Raw genomic sequence first — 22,949 nt, 5'->3', positions numbered from 1 at the left:
TTGATATAGGATATTGCAGCCGTGTTATCAGTTCTTAGGAGAATTTCGCAATTTGATAGTTTGTCTGCGAAACATTTCAGGCCAAAGTGTGCTGCTAGCAGTTCTAGATAGTTTATGCTAAACTTTCTTTCCTCGATCGTCCAGAAGCCATAACTATTTACACCGTTACAGTGTGCACCCCACCCAGTCAAAGATGCGTCTGAAGCTATCTCAAGTTTGAACTGTTGGGTTCTAATTGGGTTTGAGCCTGTTGGTATATTTATTTTCCACCAGTGTAGTTCGTTCATTATTAACTTATTAACGTAGATTCGACCGTCGTAGTCGTTATCATTTAAAATTAATGATAAATATTTTTGTCTTTCTAGTCTTTTACAGTAGATAGACCCATATGCAATTGCTGGGCAGGCTGCAGACAGCTTTCCCAGCAGTTTTGCAAAGTCTCTAATTTTATAGTATTTGTTTTCCTCAAAGGTATTAATTAGTGATTTTATCTGTTCCTTCTTACTGTCTGTTGACTCTAATCTGAGGTCTAATGAATTGATAATAAAACCCAAATATTTACATTTTTGACTGGGAGTCTGTGAGCTTTTTTGATAGTTTATGATGAAGCCTAATCGTTCCAGTAGCTTTTTTACCAGAGTAGAATTTTCTTCACAGGATTTATCTGAATTTCCAACTATTAAGATATCATCTATGTATATAACTGACAGAATTCCTAGTTCCCTAATTTTATGCATGACTGGTTTCATGATTTTTGTATAAGTAAAGGGACTTGTGCATAAGCCAAAAGGTAAACATGTAAACTGAAACATCTGTCCTTGAAATCTAAATCTTAAGAATTTCCGGAAGGATTTATGAATATTAATAAGGTAATATGCGTCTTTTAAATCTATTGAACACATATATGCACCTCTAGATATTAAGTGTTTAGCGGATTTAATATCCTCCATTTTAAAATGGGTAGTATCAATAAATTTGTTTAAATTTTTTAGGTTAATAATAAATCTGCTGGAACCATCTGGTTTGTCAACTAGAAAGAAAGAGGAAATAAATTGATTATCTTCGTCTTCACAGGGTTCTACTACTTTTTTAGCTAGTAGTTTGTTAACTTCTTGTTTTATTTTAATAAGATTGTGTCTAGCCCACTTTGGCTCTGCTGGCGGTGTTAATTGGTATGGAGTTGTTTTAAAAGGTATTTTATAACCCTTTAGACATTATAGAACAAATGTATCATCGGTGAATTGTTCCCAGTTTTTTATAAAGTGTTTCAGGCGGCCTGCCGGTATGCTTGCCTCAGTTACTTCCTTGGGGGCAGACGATGACTCGCCGCCCGGCTCGATGCTTTTGTCGTGCTGTAACTTGTTCGCTGAGGCCTGGACTTGAATCTTATTACAGATTTTTTCTGTTGGTTCCCCACCTGCTTGTATTTTGCAGGTGGGTACTTCGAGTTTCCCTGGTCCCTGGATTTGGGGTTTATTGTTTTAGGTGTTGCCTTAATGCTAGAGCAGACCTTTTCTATATCTTTAGCCTCCTTTACTTGTTCGGCAAATTTTTTGCCATACAACCACTCATCTGCTTTGGTAGCATCAACTGTTGGCTTAACCGATTTGTTCATTAGTGGGGTAATGAAGGCTCTTCGTGCCTTAGACTGTTGATGAAATACGTCCGTTAATAGTTTTCCCGTATCGCATAAGTATTTCATGAGCGCCTCCTGGTCAATACCGTCTTCCGGTTCTTCCAGAATCATGGACACTGCCGCACCTAGTGCCGAAATCGCTGAGCCAATACAGTTTTGTGTCTCCGCAAAGTGTTCATCTCGTTTTAAGGCTACTTCTGTCATGACTGGACCAATTTCTATGTTTATTTTTGGTGCCTCCGTGTAGAAATCGTCCTTTCTAGGATAGGTTTCGAGGATATTTTTCTTTTTATCCTCCGGGTAACCCTCCTGCATCCATCTTTGCCAGCGAATCTTTAGTTCTTCATTTATTTTTATTGGTATTTCTTTTTTAGTGTCAGGATGCTCTCCTAGCATTTCTAACATAACCTCATTGATGGGAGCTTTATTTACGGGTAGTTCCCTATCTTCCGTACTAGCGATATCGAGTGGTTCCTCAGCCTCTTGTGATTGGGTGAGGTTGCCTGTATCAACGTTCTCCTTATCCAGGTTTTTGTCTGGAAGAGAACATTTTTAACGCATGATTACACTTATTGTGTACATTGTTATTTATTCCTAAATATTTATTTCTTTGTCATACGGACTTGTTAGTCGTATGGACTTTATTGTAGGCGTTTTTGTCTTATAGACCTTGGTCATATGGACAGCTTTGTCGTATGGACGGTTTTGTCGTATGGACAGTTTTGTGTGTATGTATTGTTTACATATACGTAGATATATTATAAGTAAATGTCTCGTATGGAGACTAAATACTTTATGTAGCATGATAACGGTTTCGTATGGAGACTCGTGTATCTTAGTGTTCCTAATTAATATTTACCTGCACTTTGATTCAAGTTTTTTCCATCAGCGGCTTTATTTAACTCTGCCAGCTGAGAAATAACCTTTGTGAGGTTATTAATCTGATTTTCTATTTTTTCGAATCTTTCATCCGTTTTTTGCTTCTTCCTATTTCTTTCCCTTGATTGTGAACGGGATCCTTTCTTCTTTTTATCCCCTGACATAATAAATTCTTTACTATTAAGTAGTTTTTTGGTAATTTTATATTGCACTTATTACTCGGCACGTGTGAAACTTTATACACAACGAAACAATATGATTATAGGTGGCGCCACGGCCGGATATCACAGGCTAGGCGCCAAAAAATTTTCAACACTTATACTCTAAAATGTGTGAAAATTTAGCAATGACGAGCATTACTACAGATTATCATCGAGAACGAGACGTATAGCATAATTATCATAGTGTAACGTCCCGGAATTATTATCGCGAGTACGCTACTGCACCGACGCGTAGGGAGAGCGGTTCCCTATAAGAAGGCGGCTCGTATTTAATTATATAATGAAGGGATCATAGGTTCGGGTGGTGCGCGGTAAAGGAGTGAAATCCAACGTTAATTCCTTTCTCAAAAATATGTAGTGAGTATGTTTATTCAAGAAAATATGATGTGTTTGTCTATAATATATATATAAAAAGGTAAGTAACTATTTGAATTATATAAAAATGTAAGTAATATAAAATGTAATGAAAATAATAAAAAGAATTATCGTAATCGATGTATGTACAAATGTTGCGCCCTGTTCTTGAAATACAAAAAAAAACAATTATATTAATTAAGTACAGTGAGTACGCCCTAGATTAGAAAATACAAAGGAAAATAACAAGGAAAGAAAATTCAGATTATTAGTTACAAAATAATTCGTCCTAAAATAAAATACAAAGGAAAATAAATTAATTAGTGACGCGACTCTAGATACGATTATCAAAACTCTAAATTTATCACTTGAATTTATAAAATAATATTATTTAAATAAATGGATCGATTGTCGGAAATTTGGCGAGGATCCGTTCCGACACTGTAGGAGTTAACTCGTTCGGCCGCAGTACGATTTCTGGGCAACTTAGCCGTCACTGATAGGCCGCATCCAAGGAGCTTCTGCTTTCGCTCGCTCGTTAAGCTTGGTTGCGAACCTGACACGTATGAGAACCGCTGCGAACCGGTAGTTGAGCGCTCCGGGTCTGACGCGGAACCTTTGCCGCCTTGCCGACAAAACAATCTATGTTACTGAAAATCTATGTAGTAATCGTATCATAGACCCGTGTCAGACTACGATCAGAATCGAAGTGAAACAGCTCCGCGCGACACGCTCGTATTTATACCCGAGATCTGCTTACGTAGCAGTTTTTTCTACACGCATTTTCGATACCGGAAGTGTTTGGACTTTGACCCAAGTGTACGTGACTCCGCGCGTATCGCTATCTCTGTCTATGCATAGTGCTAACTCTCTTTATTCTGCGCTCTATTACTATCTCTTTCTATGCGTTATTCCTATCTCTATCTATGTGTCCTGCGTTGATCTTTTATCGACGCGGTAGAATTATCGACGCGGTAATTATCGATGTATATTTTTGGAGTATAAATTTTTGTTAAGTATAAACATTAATAAATACAAGATTCTTTTCTTATATGTTAAATATGAATATAATTATTAATCTAAATCACGGTAATACAATAATAAATAAAAAAAACGAACTGTTACAAATTTTAATTGTATAAAAACGAAAAAAAAAAAAAATATTTTAATAATTACTAATAATAAGAATTTTTGTTTATTGTTCTTCTTGCGGGATGTTACAATAGTGTAACGACCCAATGATAGGTACGTCACTGCACCGACGTATAGGGAGAGCGGTTCCCCAAGAAGGCGACTCGTATGAACGAAAATAGGGATTATAGGTTCGTGTGGTGTGCGGTTAAGGAGTGAAATCCAACATTAATGTATCAAACTAAAATTATCTTTTATTCAAGTAAGTAAACTAACTATAATTGTTCTGAGTATAACAATAGGTGCGGCTAGAATATGAAATACAACAAGAAATTATAATAGGTACGCCCTAGATAGTGAAATACAGTGGAAAATATATGATTAGTAGTTAGTAAGTAATAATAAGTAATAATAACGCGACTTAATCTTCGAATACAGCCAACACTCTGTACAATTTGCCAAACCACACTAAGTACTGGAAAACTATATTCCAGTGGCTTGTACGATACCTTCAGATACGAGCGGACTTTACCTACAGGTCGCAATCGGTTTCTGGTCTAGCCAGAGCTATGCTAATACAGGCCTGCTCAAGGAGCTCCGCTCCTCGCTAGCTCTTTACACTTAAGCGTGTGACTCAGTATTAGCACGTGTTCAACACGTTGCGTACCATGAGTAGGGTGTCCACAGATCCGAACTCTCGTACGTCACCACTGAAAGAGAAGGACAGAGCTAATCGCGCGCTCTATAGTTGCCTAAGCAATTCAGCGCAAGCTTTTCCTGTACTTCCAGAGTGTTGTCTGCATCTGACCGAAGTCAGGGAAGATCTGATCTGACTCTGCGTGGAACGCCTCTATTTATAGTCAGATTCTGCTGACTTAGCGCTTTTTTTCATTATAGGGTTCCTCTAGATTTCTGGAATTCCCCATCACGTGACGGCCGAGCACCCCTGCTGCATAGTCTACGCGATCACCCTACTCTAGAATCTCACCCCATCGCGAGATCATCGGGGTTGCGCTGGCACGTATTTGTTTGTCTGGCATGTACTATGTTATCGATTAATGAAAATTATTTATTATAAGAATAATACAAATTAAACTAAATACCTTTTTTTAATAAACTTAACTAAATATAAAAAAAATTAAATTAACCATTTCGTACAAAATTTGAACTAAAAATATATTATAATAATAAAACTGAAATGAAAAAATGCTGGGTCTTCTTAGCGGGTCGTTACAATAGCATAAACATGTTTCTTATTTTTCAAAGCATTTTAACACTGTTGATTGCACCTTCTTCCGCCTTTTCAAAATAAATGAAATAGTGGAAAAGTTACGAAAATCATTTAATGATACATTTCAGCCATATCAACGATTATGTATAGACGAAAGTCTGCTTCTCTACAAAGGCCGTCTATCGTTTAAGCAATATATTCCTTCGAAAAGGAGTATGTTTGGAATAAAGTCATTCCTTCTTTGCGATTGTGAAACAGGTTATGTGCAGGATATAATCATTTATTGTGGATCTAGTACTATTGTAGCTGCAGATTACAAAGATATTGGAAAGCCAGGCAACATTGTAATGTCGCTTTTGCAACCTTATCTAAACAAAGGCCATACAGTTTATGTGGACAACTGGTTTTCCAGTCCGACATTATTCAACCTACTCCACAGAAATGATACGAACGCTTATGGCACCGTGCAGAGAAGACGAAAAGGAATGCCTAAGATTCTTGACAAATTGAAAAAAGGAGAGGCAAGTTTCCGTTCGTCTGAAAATCTATTAGCAATGAAATGGTCCGATAGAAAAGAATTTGATATGCTTTCTACTATACATACTGCAGAATTTGCAGAAGTACCTAAAAAGTCTAGAAGCAATGTATTTAATCTGAAGCCGAAATGTGTAATAGACTATAACTGTTCAATGGGTGCAATAGACAAATCCGATATGCTTATAAGTACTATCGACACAACTCGCAAAAGTTTAAAGTGGTATCGTAAATATTTTTTCCATTTGATAGATATTTGCGTATGGAATGCTTTTTGCCTATATAAGCACATCACACAAAAGAAAATATCAATGGCGAAATTTCATTTGCAGTTAATTAAGGGAATATTACGAAAATACTATAAAAATCATCAATTTTACCAGTGTGGCAAGCCAGGAAATAATTATCCAGTAAAGCTTACAGGGAGACATTTTCCTTCGATATACCATTCGGAAAAAAAAAATCAAAAGCGAAGATGCGTTGTATGTAGCGCTGAAGGTAAAAGACGTGAATCCAGGTATCAGTGTGAATATTGTGATGTGGGCTTGTGCATTTCCCCTTGTTTTGAAATCTATCACACCAAGTTACACTATTAGTTTTGTCATATATTTTAATTTTGCGATACCGGAATATACTAATTTATATGAATATCATTTATTTTCCTTATTTGCATGTACTGTAAAGAAATAAATAGAAAAATAATTTTTAACAAAAAACAAATCCGACTTAGAAATGCACTAAAAAGTGTCAAATAATTTCTATTTTATTTATACCAATATTCCATAGCTATTAATAATATCTACTTAATCGTTAAATAGGATACCAAATAAATTTCAGTTTTCGGAGGCGGCGCAAAATTAAAAATACCCGAATATACGATACTGTCAATAACGATTTAACTGCGGTATGGCAAACCTGGTAATTAATAAGTCGTAATAAAAAAATTCGAAACGTTATAGATACGGCAGAAAACATTCGTATTTCTAACGATTGTATCAGAAGTTGGTAGCACTTCTGATGTACATGTATACTGCAATTCTCGAGAGACCACACTTAACTCGCGCAGCTCCACAGCCGACTCTAGTACTAGCCATGCTGAACAACGTGGCAACACCGCTCACGTGACAATCGGGAGTCCTATTTTCAAAAACAGAGTCCTGTGCTCGGAATTGTAATTAACGTCCTTTTTAATTAAAAGCTGTAGTAATATACACTATTTTGTGTTAATTATGTATAAACAATATATAAACGTTGCAACTATGGCAAATAGAAGTGATGTGGTAGTATAAAATTGTTATAAATGTGATATATATTTTGTGTACTCTCACAGTAGTTTGGTGTTGTGAAGCATGATATTTGAAATATTTACAGTGGTTTCAAGAAAATTTAGGTATGAAGCAAAATGAAACCATCTTTGGATCAAATTGAAACATTTAAGAATTGATAAACGTGTATATAAGTTAATAAAAACCTTGAAACAAGCGAAATGATTGGATCGAAACCAAAGAGGTTATGTGAAGTCCAGAGAGTGTCGGGAGTCTGACGACGTTGATTGGCTGAGAGTCTGGGAGTCCGGGAGGCAGATAGAGTAGGGTAGGTGTTGATATATTCAGACCGGACTCTCGCGGTGTTGCCATTTTTACTTCAGCATGACTAGTACTAGAGTCGGCTGTGGCAGCTCACGAAGTCTAGGGACATTGTTAATAACGTGTGTCATTCCTCTCTTCAGCTTGCTTTTTACTTTGCGATCATTTAAATGGTGGACAGAAATATATGACGTACGATAACTGATACACGATGACGATATGGTAAAGATACACGATACAACGAAATTTCTATTATTTTTCAAAGAAAAGATTATATCACACACGTTATTAAAAATGTCCCCAAACCTACTGAGCTGCGCGAGTTAAGTATGGTCTCTCGTGAACTGCAGTATAGTTAATACGGAATGGGTATGTTGATTCCCGTTGAATGTTGTTTACTTGAAATTATGAAATGGGTCATTTGTCATATGTTGCCGACCCCTGAACTAGGATCTTCCCAGTAGAAGAAAAGTTTATAATTTTGCGCCGCCTCCGAAAACTGAAATGTATAAATAAAATAGAAATTATTTGACACTTTTTAGTGCATTTCGAAGTCGGATTTGTTTTTTGTTAAAAATTATTTTATTTCACACTTTTTAGTGGAACCTGTAGTATTTTTAGGATAGTGTAAGGTGATTTTGGGTTTCTGTTACTTAGCTAATAACCATAAACCTAAAAAATATTGACCAAATTTAAATGGTTAATAAACAACAAATTCCATAAATTTTTGCAAATGGGGTCATCGCGGATATACAGAGTGTCACGCGACTACCTCTACAACCGAAGAGAGATGATTGCTAAGGTGATTCTAAACAACTTTTTCCTTTTCCAAAATTTTGGTTAAGGCTTGTTTTTCTAGTTATTAACAAAAAACACCGACCAATCCGAGCGCGTACAGCGCGCTGGCTCAGGGACTGCAATGTCGGCTATGAAAACCGGGCCTGACGTAGGTCGCAAAGTAACGGCTCGGCACCCCGTTGGCATAGCACAATAAAAAATTGGACGGGTAGAACATTTTTAGTCGTTGTTTAAAATGAATACGGAACCTAATGTTTTGTCGCCTATCATAATGTAAAAAATGAAATTCTAAGCATTCTAAACAACAAATGAAAATGATTGAAATAGAATAATTAATAAACGTTTGAATTGGAAGCCACGTTAATGATGAAAAATTTGAAAACAATATAAATGAAACTTTCGCATTCGTTCGTAAATTAACCTACTACGCTGAAAGCAGATAATTGTCACTGGGAATCGAGGAAACACGTTCGGTAGAACAGCAATTTTCATGATCGGGCCAGTGAACTCCCCTCATTTATTGCACTTAGGTGTGAATAATAGGCGAGGTGTTTGCTCATCGATTGTTCAGAATCGACACAGTGATCTAGTGGGAATTATTTGCTTTCAGCGTAGCAAGTTAATTTAGAAACGAATTGGTAAGTTTCATTTAAATTGTTTTCAAATTTTGCATCATTAGTGTAGCCTTTAATTCAAACGTTTATTAATTATACCACTTCAAACATTTTTATTTGTTGTTTAAAATCCTTAGAATTTCCTTTTTTACATTATGACAGGCAATAAGAGATTAGGTTCCGTATTCATTCTAAACAGCGACTAAAAATGTTCTGCCAGTTCAGTTTTTTTATTATGCTATGCCAACGGGGTGCCAAGCCGTTCGTTCGCGACCTACGTCAGGTCCGGTATTCGTACCCGACACTGTAGTCCCTGGGGCTGCGCTCTATCCGCGCTTGTATTGGTCGGTGGTTTTGTTATTAACTCGAAAACCAAGCCTTAACCAACAATTTGGCAAAGGAAAAAGATGTTTAGAATCCCCTTAGCAATCATCCCTCTACAGCTGTCGAGGTAGTCGCCTGACACCCTGTAATTCCTACCAAATATGAAAGGTTTCATCGCGAACGATACATTCCTTGCAGAGTAACATAAAGGCATAGATTTTTTGCTATAACAGTAGTTGTTAACAAATTCAATAAATTTTTGCAAATGATATCATCGCGGATATACCTCCTACTAAATGTGAAAGTCTTCATCGCAATCGGTACATTCCCTGCAGCATAAATGCCAGAAGATATAAATGAAGTATTACGTTTTTTTGCGATATAAGTCGTTAGGAATGAAAAAATACAAACATTTTTTTGCGAGACCATTCGGGAAATATACTCTACAAGATGCAAAAGGTTTCGTTCCGATTGGTCCATCCTGCTCCGCGTAATCGGTGAACATATATAAAAAAAAAAAAAAAAAAAAAAAAATACATACACATCGAATTGAGTATGCTCCTCCTTTTCGAAGTCGGATAAAAGAAGAAAATAGAAACGACCTTTCCTCGTGTACCTCGCATGAGAAATTCTGGTAACCCTGGAAAGGGCTTGACAAGATACACGATTCCAGGGTAGAGCAGGTAAAGAAGAGAAAGCGATGGAGGAAGTCAAAAATAGAGAAGAATTAAACTCAAACTCTTCTTTGTACACCCCTGCATGAGGAATCCTCGTAATCTCGAAAGGCTTCACAAGAATGTACAAAGTTGAGGAGAAATGGAAAGATTGGCGGAAAACCGAAACACCCGCCTGTATGCCCCTTACATGAGAAATTCTCGTGACCCAAAAGGGCTTGATAAGGGACGCAAGGCGGATAAATTTCAAATTTTCCGCCGGGACGTAACAATTGATGAAATGGTTTTCGCGGATGAAGAAGAGTTGATGGAAGAAAAAAAAAAAAAAAAAAATACATACACATCGAATTGAGTATCCTCCTCCTTTTCGAAGTCGGATAAAAATGATATGATGATAACCGATAATTTCAAAGTTACATCGAGTGAGGAATCAACGTCACCAAATAAATCAAGTGATGAGAACCTTTTTGAACCGGACGAAAAGAAAGGAAAGTATTCAGTAGTACCACTCGATACCAAAGTAAAGGTCATTACTTTAGCAAAATTACACCCGAATTGGACATTAAATACATTACAAAAAAGGGGTTCTCAATTACTTAAAAGGAAAGATCAATTAATTAATTGGGAAAGAGATATACAAAAGGGCGGAACCTTGCAAGACAAATTTTTAATGATTAACAAATGGACGTATGACAGATTTATTGAAGCTAGAAATAATTTACTGAATGTCAGTACTAGAATGTTGCAACAATGGGCAGTAACTGCAGGTATACAGTTCGAAGTGGATCCTACGAAATTTAGCGCATCTCGCACATGAGTAAATGAATTTAAAAAGAAATATAGAATAAGATTTCGACATGTCACAAAGTACATTAGCAACATGGATAACACATCATTAGAAGATACAGCAAATATAGCAAAAACATTTCAAGAGCAAACCTCTGCAGCAATAAAATTATTCCATCCAGACTATGTAATAAACAGCGATCAGACAGGATGCGAATTTCGAACACCAATTAAACGAACACTATCACATAGAGGCGAAAAAACCACTGTTGTAGGAGTTAAAAATATCAATAAAGTCACCCACTCATATACAGCGCAGAATTCAATTACATTGTCTGGAAAATTGCTTCCACAAGTATTTATATGTTTACAAAAAAATTCGGGAAAATTTGGACCAAGGATAAGAAAAGAGGTGGATAACCTATCAAACAAATTTAAAAATGTGTTTATCACATGCACGAAATCAGGGAAACTTTGCACGACGACATATGAATCATACCTAGACAACGTTTTGAAACCATATGTAGATGAAAATAAATTTCTATTCATGTTAGCACGTTCACAAACACGATTACAATATTTGAAAAATTGAATAATTAAATAATAACTGTTCGGTCCCAAGTACCGATGCTAGTGTTATAACCCAACCACTCCGCTCCGATGACCACCACGTGGGCCAGCAAGGAATGGTCACGGTCACTAACCATACTTCCAATTCCAATGCATTTTCCACCCCCCACTCTCGATACAACCCATAGTATAAATACAGCCGATTTTCACCCCGTAGACACTTCTCGAAAAAACACGGTCAGAAGCACTTCGTGCTGTGAAGCTAACTCTCGATCATCTTAAACGCACATACATAATTTGTATAAATAAACAGTTGTTTTAAAAAACGCATTGGACAAGTTTCCGAACCATCACATCCTAACAAAACTCGACTCCCCTGCCGCGAGTCAACGTCGCAAGCAACGGCACAAACGTGTAACCGGGAATTACAACCCCGGGAAATTCGAAACGACGAATTCCGGTGCTCTGGGACGTTACAATAACAACGCGGTGAATTTAATACGAAAATTTACGCGATCGAACGATTTAAAAAGATAGAGGTTTAATAGTGTGAAAAGAATTTACGTGCGCGTCCCTGAGTCTTTGCCGCGTATCCGGAATTTCACCCTCGCGACACTCTGCCTACGATTAGGACTTGCCGCGCAATTAAATTACACGAAGTACAATCAGCAACTCTATCTCTAGACGCACGGGCTCCCGTCACGACTTACTCGATTGTTCGACGAAGAGTTATCAGAATCGATCGCGATCCTAGCCGGAAGTCGACGAATCATAGCGCGTGACGACAGCGTCGCGTGCGTCGCTATTGGCCAAGGGCGCGTGCTAGCTAAATTCCACTAGATCATACTTTCTCTCTCTTCTGGTGTTCCATCTCCGTCTAACGGCCTTTCGGTGTTTCTACGCCGTGGAATTTCTGGAATGTTCTATTCTCAGCGATAATTTCGATATCAAATATAAAACGATACGATTATCAACTATTGTTTAAATCTGAACTATTGAACTTTAAGAATGTAAATAATTATGAATATCTATTACAACGTTGTACCATTATGCTTGAGCAACGAATTGGTGATTAACAATTGGCGTTTTCATAATCATTTTGTTCGCAAGGAATCGATCAGCAATACGAATTGCTGGTACGCACGCTGTGGGAATTACGATAGCAATCGGTGTCTAAATACAGTCTTCAATTATTATAATCTTTACTTATTAAATATACTTTAATCGAATATTCGTTGTTACGCTTGTAGCGAAATTCGTTCGAGAACGTTCTTGCTATTTGAAATCTACCGTTGGGTCTTAGTTTCAGGCAAATTCTCGGAATTCGATACAAAGACTTTTATTGCCCCGTTCGACCCTTCGCCTCTAAACAGTCCTCGAACGCTTGCTAACGCTCGCTTGTGAGGGTTCTCATTCCTTACTCTTTCATTTAAACAAATATTCAAATTGCTGAGCTATCTCACGCTTTAATTCCAGTATTCAATTCATGTATACGATCGGGTTAGGGACCGACTGGTGCCAACACGTGAAAAAGAGGAGAGTATCGGTTGAAATCTAAAAGATAAATTGATTTTTACGCTTTTGCGCAGTTAACCCGAGGAGACCCCTACAATGCGAAGCACTGGCTAACTGCGCAGTTTACTATACCTCTCCTCGGTCGGAACCGAGTTTTTCTATTTCAAATTCTGTTACTACGCAGTTGAGCACGACGATAGTTTCAAGGAGGGGTAACAACTAAAGAAAAGAATTGAGAAATGAAAAAAGAATTAAAGGCAAGAAAAGACAAAAAATTGAATAATTATAAGCTCAAACTCTTCCCTGTGCATTTCCCACATGAAGAAGACTCTCACAACCCGAAGGCTTGATGGGAAAGCACAGAGTCGAGGAGAAATTAAAATTATGTGGAAGTGATTTATCCCCCTCACGCCCCTTACATGAGGAGACCCCTACAACCCGAAGGCTTAATAAGGGAACGTGAGGTGGACAAATTTGTAAAATTTTCCAGACGTGACACCGATAATTGATTATTCTATTTAAATTATACTATACTAGCTGTGTTACCCGGCGCTGCCCGGGTGGTATTTTGTCTGTGAGTGTATGAGAAAAAAAGATGAATGCTGAATGCGGGAAGCAGCACCGACAGCGTCACCATCCATCCCCACCGCAGAGGTACGAAGGTATTCCCACTACTATGTAAACACAGCAGCGGTGGGGATTAGCAGTTCTGCTGAACTGTTCTGCGCTACGATATACACAAACGAAATAAACAATATTTTATACGTTTCCCGATGCAACAGCGTAATAAAACTGAGCCTATGTCCTTCGCAAGGTTATAAGGAACACATAAAAAAAAATCGGATCAAAATCGAAGCAGTAGATTTGGAGATTACCCCGAACAAAGAAAATGCTTACAGCTTTATATATTAGTATAGATTATTCAAAGATTTAAAGTTTTGATAATCGGATCTAGAGCCGCATTCATTAATTAATTATCTTTCTTTGTATTTTTATTTAGGACGAATTTCTTGTGATTAATAATTTGATTTTCTTTCATTGTATTTCATTTTTAGCTCAAACGCGATTGTCATTTTAATCTGTTTATTTTCTTTGTATTTTTTTAATCCAGGGCGTACTCCACTGTACTCTACTATTATTTTCCTTTTGTATTTCAAACACAGGGCGAAACTTTTGTACATCGATTACTTAACCCTTTCGGTACGGAAGCGCTGTCCGCGGTTGTACATTCGCTGGACGGGAAAGTTTTCCGCGAGAGTGCTTGCACTGGACGGCAGTGTGAGCCGCGAGAGTAGTTGCACTGTACCGCAGTGTCAGGCGCGAAAACATGTTTTGCTGCATTCATATAAATGACGAGCTCCTGATCAGCAATGGAAATAAAATAATGAATTTGTAAATGAAAACAGAAGTAAAAAATGTCAAATTTATTTAAATTTACATCATATTCATTTCTTTACAGTACATTAAAATAAATAAAATAAAATAACATAAACGGTATTCATATAAATTAGTATCTTCCAATATCACAAAGTTAAAATAAATGACAAAACTAATAGTTTTTTATCCGACTTCGAAAAGGAGGAGCATACTCAATTCGATGTGTATGTATTTTTTTTTTTTTTTTTTTTTTTTTATATATGTTCACCGATTACGCGGAGCAGGATGGACCAATCGGAACGAAACCTTTTGCATCTTGTAGAGTATATTTCCCGAATGGTCTCGCAAAAAAATGTTTGTATTTTTTCATTCCTAACGACTTATATCGCAAAAAAACGTAATACTTCATTTATATCTTCTGGCATTTATGCTGCAGGGAATGTACCGATTGCGATGAAGACTTTCACATTTAGTAGGAGGTATATCCGCGATGATATCATTTGCAAAAATTTATTGAATTTGTTAACAACTACTGTTATAGCAAAAAATCTATGCCTTTATGTTACTCTGCAAGGAATGTATCGTTCGCGATGAAACCTTTCATATTTGGTAGGAATTACAGGGTGTCAGGCGACTACCTCGACAGCTGTAGAGGGATGATTGCTAAGGGGATTCTAAACATCTTTTTCCTTTGCCAAATTGTTGGTTAAGGCTTGGTTTTCGAGTTAATAACAAAAAACACCGACCAATCCGAGCGCATATAGCGCGCAGTCCCAGGGACGAAAACCGGACCTGACAGAGGTCGTGAACAAACGGCTTGGCACCCCGTTGGCATAGCACAATAAAAAAACTTAACTGGTAGAACACCTTTAGTCGTTTAAAATGAATACGGAACCTAATCTCTTGTCGCCTATCATAATGTGAAAGTGGAAATTCTATTAATTCTAAACAACAAATAAAAATGTTTGAAGTGGAATAATTAATAAACGTTTGAATTGGAGGCTACGCTAATGATGCAAAATTTGAAAACAATTTAAACGAAACTTATCCATTCGTTTCTAAATTAACTTGCTACGCTGAAAGCAAAAACATTATGATAGCCGACAAGAGATTAGGTTCCATATTCATTTTAAACAACGACTAAAAATGTTCTACCAGTTCAGTTTTTTTATTGTGCTATGCCAACGGGGTGCCGAGCCGTTTGTTCGCGACCTACGTCAGGCCGTACAACGCATCAATTTCTCATGACAGCGACGCTGCTCTGCGAGAACTATTAACAAAATTCTGAATTCAAGGAGAGCCTCCACTGAATACATCAACTCAACTCACACCTGAAGAACAGGAGTGTGAAGATCACTTTTGTGCGACGCACACACGTGATCCTACAGGGCGATATGTGGTGCGTATTCCTCTAAAATCATCTGCTAAAGTTTTGGGCAATTCTTACTATACAGCTCGCTCCAGCCTGCGACGCACGCTCAGCAAGCTTTCAAGAAATCATGAATATCGTGAACAATACCAACGGTTCATGAAAGAATACGAGGACCGCGGTCACATCAAGGAGGCTTCTTCAATCTCGCCCAGCGACACGTCAATCTATTATCTTCCACATCATGGAGTCTTCAAACCTGACAGTGGAACAACAAAGCTGCGGGTTGTCTTCAATGGTTCGAGTCCGTCAACGACTGGACACTCTGTCAACGACATCATGCACACTGGTGCGAATCTCCTGCTCAATATCTCGGACATTTTGCTTTGGATTCGCCACCACAAATGCATCTTCTCCACGGACATCACGAAGATGTACCGTCAGATACGAATACATGAAGACGACTGAAACCTCCAAAGGATTTTATGGATTGATGAGGAATCGAATGAAGTTCTATACACTCTTACTACGGTAACCCACGGTACCAAAGCTGCACCTTTTCTTGCTGTCAGAGCCCTTCTGCAACTTGCTGAGGACGAGGGTCAACGATACCCACTGGCAGTACCTTCAATCAAATATGCAAGGTATGTCGACGACATATTTGGCGTTGCAGATTCTTTCAACTCGCTAATTGAAATTGCTTTACAATTAAATGACTTGTGCAAGGCGGGCGGCTTCCCCCTTGCAAAGTGGCACTCAAACGAGGCCGCATTGCTCAAGGCCATTGAGCCTTCCACTCAAACTCAGAGCACCTCAATATCTCTAGACGACTGCAATACCAAAATACTCAGATTGCGCTGGAATACAGTAGATGACAACTTTACATTCACTTCCAAGCCAAGCAACAATCTCAAACTCACAAAACGCCTCGTGTTATCTGAAGTAGCTCAGATATTTGATCCACTCGGCTTCCTATCGCCGGTCATATTTCGAGCAAAGGTACTCTTGCAAGAATTATGGTTACAAAATCTCCAATGGGATGATCCTCTGCCATCCCAAGTCACAACTCGATGGAACACAATCAGAGAAGATTTAACAAGCTAGGCCAAGCTAACAATTCCTAGGTGGTTCAACACCTATCACAACTCTACAGTGGAACTGCATGGCTTCTCTGACGCATCACAACTCGCCATGGCGGCAGTAATATACATTACTGTACACTCGCCGTCCACAGACACCAGGGTGACGTCACTCGTGTGCTCCAAAACAAAGGTAGCACCCCTCAAGAAACTCACAATTCCTCGACTCGAATTCACAGCTGCATAGATACTGGCAAACCTGATGAGGTACGTTCAAGCAAATCTCAAACTCAGCGTTACTGCTACATATCTGTGGACGGACTCACAAATGACACTTACGTGGATCAAATCACACGCATCACGATGGAAGGACAATGTCAGGAATAGTGTAACTCAGATTCAAGAGCTCACCAACAACGCAAATTGGAGACATGTTCCTGGTACATCCAACCCAGCTGATTGCGCTTCACGAGGCTTAACAACAACTCAGCTTGAACAACATCAGCTATGGTGGAGGGGACCACCATGAGTTTCTCACTCAAGTAATTCATGGCCTGCACAACAAAACTCTTCTGACAACACGAGCCTGCAGGAGTGTCGTTCAGGAATCTCCCACGTACTCACGTGTCAAAAACTCGACTACCATTGGGACCTGGTATACAAATATTCTTCTTTAAACAAACTCTTTCACATTACCTCAGTTTGTTTCAGGTTTATCTCCAGATTGAGGAAGTCATCTCGACCAACGGTTGGTTCAAACTCACCAGCTGACTTGGAGAGAGCTAAGAATTTCTGGATCAAGGCCACCCAGTCAGCCTACTTCTCCTACGAACTCAAAATCATGGCTTCAAATCAAACTCTGCCTGCAACGCACGTCTTCAATCGACTCACAGTCTTCATCGATCATCAAGGAGTTATTCGAATTGGAGGAAGACTTCAAAACGCGCCGTTACCTACCAAGGCCGTTACCCAGCCATCCTTCCACGTCATTCATGTCTGTCTGATTTGATTATAGGTCACTCACATAAAGCTACGCTTCATGGAAGCACTCAACTCCCACTCGCTCACATCAGGCAGACCTACTGGATCATCGGTGGACGAGCTCCAGTTAAATCGTACATCTTGCGGTGTGTTGTGTGTGCTCGGCAGAGGGGGATCCGTGCCCATCAACTGATGGGCCAACTACCTCTCCCTCCGGTTACACCCTCACACCCATTCTCTCACACCGGTGTAGACTACGCCGGTCCAATCACGCTCAAGACATGGAAAGGGCGAGGTGCGAAGACGCAGAAGGGCTGGATCTGTGTCTTCGTGTGCATGACAACGTCTGCTGTGCATCTTGAACTGGTCAGCGACTACTCAACAGATGGCTTCATTGCAACTTATGGACGGTTTGCTGCGAGGAGAGGAATTCCACATACGATCCATTCAGACTGTGGGACGAACTTCATCGGAGCTGAGTCAACACTCAAATCAATGTTCGTCAAGGGCTCGCACGACAATCAACGATTGGCCAAGCTGTTTGTCAACGACAACACAACATGGCATTTCAATCCACCCGCTGCGCCACATATGGGAGGAAAGTGGGAGGCTGTGGTCAAATCAGTCAAGTACCATCTACGACGTACGGTGAGTGATACATTGCTCACTTATGAAGAATACTACACGCTTTTAAATCAGATTGAAGCGACGCTCAATTCTCGACCACTGAAGCCTCTCACCGACGACCCTGACGATTTCTCGGTGCTAACTCCAGCTCACTTTATAATTGGAAGATCAATCTCGACACTCCCTGAACCATTCGTCGAGCAAACTCAACTCTCGCCGAGAGCACGATGGCACCTTATTCAGCAGAAGTTGCAACAATTTTGGAAGCGCTTTTCAACTCAACATCTTCAACGCATGCAATCGATCTTAAAGTGGCATCACCCTTCCAACAACATCAAGATCGGATCTCTGGTGCTGCTCACCGACGAGCGCTTCCCACCTTGCAAGTGGCTCGAATCCAAGAAGTTCACCATGGACCAGATGGACTGACTCGGGTCGTTACAATCAAGACGGCAACTGCAACTCTAAGTCGACCCATTGCGAAGCTGGCATTGCTTCCTGTGGCAGATGCAAGTCTATCATCATCTTCTACGAGCTGCTGATGGCGGGCGGAATGTTCGAAAATGCATTAATTACAACCATCGCTACGCGGACCGCGGCAGCACTCTTCAGCGCGACCGGCAGCCACATTGGATGCCGGTCATCTCGACCAATCGGCGCTCTCTACGTCAGCATGAAGAAGCCGACGGCTCATGCTGCGTAGAAGATCGCCGAGCGACCATTACTGTTTAGCGGGACGTTACACATTTGTAACGTCCCGGAGTTATTATCACGAGTACGCTACTGCACCGACGCGAAGAGAGAGCGGTTCCCTTGCAAGAAGGCGACTCGTATATTTATAATGAAGGGATCATAGGTTCGGGTGGCACGCGGTAAAGGAGTAAAATCCAACGTTAATTCCTTTCTCAAAAATAATAATGAGTTTATTCAAGAAATGTGTTTGTTTATAACATATATATAAAAAAAAAGGTAAGTGATTATTTGAATTATATAAAAGGTGAGTAATATAAAATATAATGAATTAAATAATATAATGAGTTAATGTAATCAATGTATGTACAAACGTTGCGCCCTGTTTTGAAATACAAAAGAAAATAATTATATTAATTGAGTACAATAAGTACGCCCGGGATTAGAAAATACAAAAGAAAATAACAATCGCGTTTGTGCTAAAATGAAATACAATGAAAGAAAATTCAGATTATTAATTACAAAATAATTCGTCCTAAAATGAATTCGACAAAGGAAATAAATTAATTAGTGAACGCGACTCTAGATACGATTATTAAAACTCTAAATCTATAATTTGAATTTATAATATAATATTATCTAAATGAATTGATCGATTGTTGGAAAATTGGCGAGGATCCGTTCCGACACTGTAGGAGCTAACTCGTTCGGCCGCAGTACGATTTCTGGGCAACTTAGCCGTCACTGATAGGCCGCATCCAAGGAGCTTCTGCTTTCGCTTGCTCGTTAGGCTTGATTGCGAACCTGACACGTATGAGAACCGCTGCGAACCGGTGGTCGAGCGCTCCGGGTCCGACGCGGAACCTTTGCCGTCTTGCCGACAAAAGAATCTATGCTACTGAATTCTAAGCAATAATCGTACCATAGACCCGTGTCAGACTACGATCAGAATCGAAGTGAAACAGCTCCGCGCGGCACGCTCGTATTTATACCAGAGATCTGCTGACGTAGCAGTTTTTTCTACACGTACTTTTGATACCGGAAGTGTTTAGACTTTGACCGGAGTGTACGTGACTCCGCGCGTATCGCTATCTCTGTCTACGCGTTATTGCTATCTCTCTCTATTCTGCGCTCTATTGCTATCTCTTTCTATGCGTTATTGCTATCTCTATCTATTATGCGCTCTGTGTCGATCTTTTATCGACGCGACAATTATCGATGTTTTTTGGAGTATAAATTTTTGTTAAATATAAATATTAATAAATACAAGATTCTTTTCTTAGTTATTGAATATGAATATAATTATTTATCTGAATCATAGTAATACAATATTAATAAAAAAAAACGAACTGTTACAAATTTTAATTGTATAAAAACGAAAAATAAATAAATGTTTTAATAAATACTAATAATACGAATTTTTTTTGTTTATTCCTCTTCTTGCGGGATGTTACACATTGGTAAACACGCTCTTAGTACGTTTCGCAAACATTCAAGTAATTATTGCTAAAAATCGTCTCAAACTCGCCTTTGTAACCGCGATTAAAAGCCGTCGGCTTCTGTGATCGTGTAGTAATCGCTCAAACTCGAAAAACCACAGAATTAATTGAATTCTGTGGTGGCCACGTGTAAAGCAAACAAGTGACTTTCTTACACATCTCAAACTCAAAATCAAATCACCGCGAGCGTGTGAGAATAAATCGCCACTCAAACTCGTGTTGTACCCGTTGAGAATAATTGTAAATAGTGTATATAATTCGTTTTCTTGTAAATATACTGTGTCAGTGTTCAAATTCGCGACGTTCACTTTCCTGTCACCACCATCTTTCCTAACGAACCTTGCACGTTCAAAATTACAATACTCTTAAGCCGAGTATCCACCTGTATCCAACGCCCGTATCGTATCACCGTTCCGAACCCTTTTGAATAGGCAGACGTTGCCTCGTTGCATGCCACGGCGTGCTACGGCTCGGACAATATTTCTTCGTTTCTTGATAGAAACGGTTCGGCAATAGGACTGGGCCACTACAGGCGAGGAGTTTCGTTTTGTTGCGTGCCGTTCCAAAGGAACGGAGGCAACGGACCCATCCGAAAAATTTGTCGATTCTTTGCCGTTGCATCGAAGGAAAGGTTTATGCGTTTGCACTTGACATAGCGTTTCATGCCGTCACTTGGGTTTCAATTTATTTGAAATCTTGCAGTATTATTGGATTCATTTCAAAATCGATGAAATTATTTATGAACTTAATCTAATTTAATTTAGACAAATTTTATCGTCTAAATATATTTAAACAGATCAATTATCTTCGGTGATACGCTGTACATAAAAGAGCAATGTTAATAAGAACCTCTGTGATTATTGAAAAAGGACAATGTTAATTATCCAGAGATTTTTCCGTTGCCGAATATCGAAAGTTCTATTGGGCTGTGATACGGAGGTGAAGGAACGGGCCGATCCGAAAATTGTCGGTTTCTTGCTGTTCAAAGAATAGGTTCGGAGACCACTTGAAACGTAAAAACAACATACCCAGGCGAAGGCCCGAAATGCTATGTCAAGTGGAAACATGACACTTGAGGCTCGAGATAATATGATCTGGAATCGGATATATCAGTGAGATAATACTAATGCAATGACTGAACTTTGTTATTTTTCATTTTTTTCTTATAAAACTTTTACCAAGATATTTGTGACGTTTTTCTGATTAAAATGATACCAAACACGATATGGTTAGGACAATTACAATAAAGAAACAGCATGCAGGAAATCGAAACTTCTCGCCTATAGGAGTTTCTTTCAAGAAACGAAGAAATATTGTCCGAGCCGTAGCACGCCGTGGCATGCAACGAGGCAACGTCTGCCTATTCAAAAGGGCTCGGAACGGTGATACGATACGGGCGTTTGATACAGGTGGATACTCGGCTTTAGATGTTCTAAGATATTCTTGAAAGCGTCAGCGCAGGAACACATTTGTATATTTGTACCTGAAAATAAAAAGCAATGTAATTAAATACCAGCTTATATGACAGGAAATATACTTACCTACTTATTGCTGGTTAACGGTAGATGTTAGGAAGCTGGATACTCTTAGATGCTCTAAGATATTCTTGGAAACGTCGTCGTGGGAATGCATTTGTATATCCTTACCTGAAAATGAAAAGTAATGTAAATACCAGTTTATATGTAGGATCGAGTAAATCGAGGAGGACGGACGAATGAAGATTCTTTGTTTCGTAATTTAAGAAAATAATTTTAATAGAAACGATTACATAAAAATGAATAAAAACGAGAACACAACGCTCCGTCGACCATGTTGCCCGACGGATTTCTTACGACTGCCTTAGAACAAACGCATCCTCGATCACGCGTGACGCGGCACGTCACGCGACCCCCCTTATATATTTTTATTTTTTTGTAACCGTCTCCATGCGGACTCATGGATAAGAAGTTTATGTTAAATAAACTAATACCATAGCCAAATGCCTCGTCATCTAATTAGTGACGCGCATGAATGGATTAACAAGATTCCCTTCTGTCCCTATCTACTGGGCCACAAAGATGACGTTCGGGGCCTTGCAATCAGGCCCAGCGGTGACATGTGCCAACCCCTCCTCCTCGTGTTGTGGCCCGGACACCGGTTTACCGGTGGCAAACGGGGCTGTGGCTGTGGACATTAAGCGCCTGGTGGGTGAGCCGGGACTACTCAGGTAAGCTTGATAAAAGTAAGAGCGTCCTAGAGCAAAACTCCTTACACGCCGACAAACAGTCAAGTGTTGGGTCTTCCGTACCCGAATACGATGATTTGAGACACATGAGGTGACAGTTTTTCCACTCCCCGCCACCTGGGTGGTGGTGGTTGTTGGGGAGTGGATAGTTAAGAGCATATACCCGAACGCGTGAGGTGGCATATCTGCGCTTGTCTTCGGACGGCCAGATTGATACTAAACTGTCCCTATCTACTTTCTAGCGAAACCA

At 39.2% G+C, this 22,949-nt stretch overlaps 1 protein-coding gene across 1 annotated transcript; it reads left to right on the top strand.

Moving 5' to 3' along the window:
- The first annotated feature begins 17,851 nt into the window (after positions 1-17,851).
- On the top strand, positions 17,852-18,715 carry LOC143305842 (uncharacterized). The gene has a single exon (XM_076690983.1). It carries the CDS (start codon positions 17,852-17,854, stop codon positions 18,713-18,715), a length of 864 nt encoding a protein of 287 aa, XP_076547098.1.
- Positions 18,716-22,949: the final 4,234 nt, after the last annotated feature.

This window comes from Osmia lignaria, chromosome 11, assembly GCF_051020975.1.
Source record: "Osmia lignaria lignaria isolate PbOS001 chromosome 11, iyOsmLign1, whole genome shotgun sequence".
In the NCBI taxonomy this organism is placed as follows: domain Eukaryota; kingdom Metazoa; phylum Arthropoda; class Insecta; order Hymenoptera; family Megachilidae; genus Osmia; species Osmia lignaria.
This window is presented reverse-complemented; position numbering and strand designations above follow the sequence as displayed.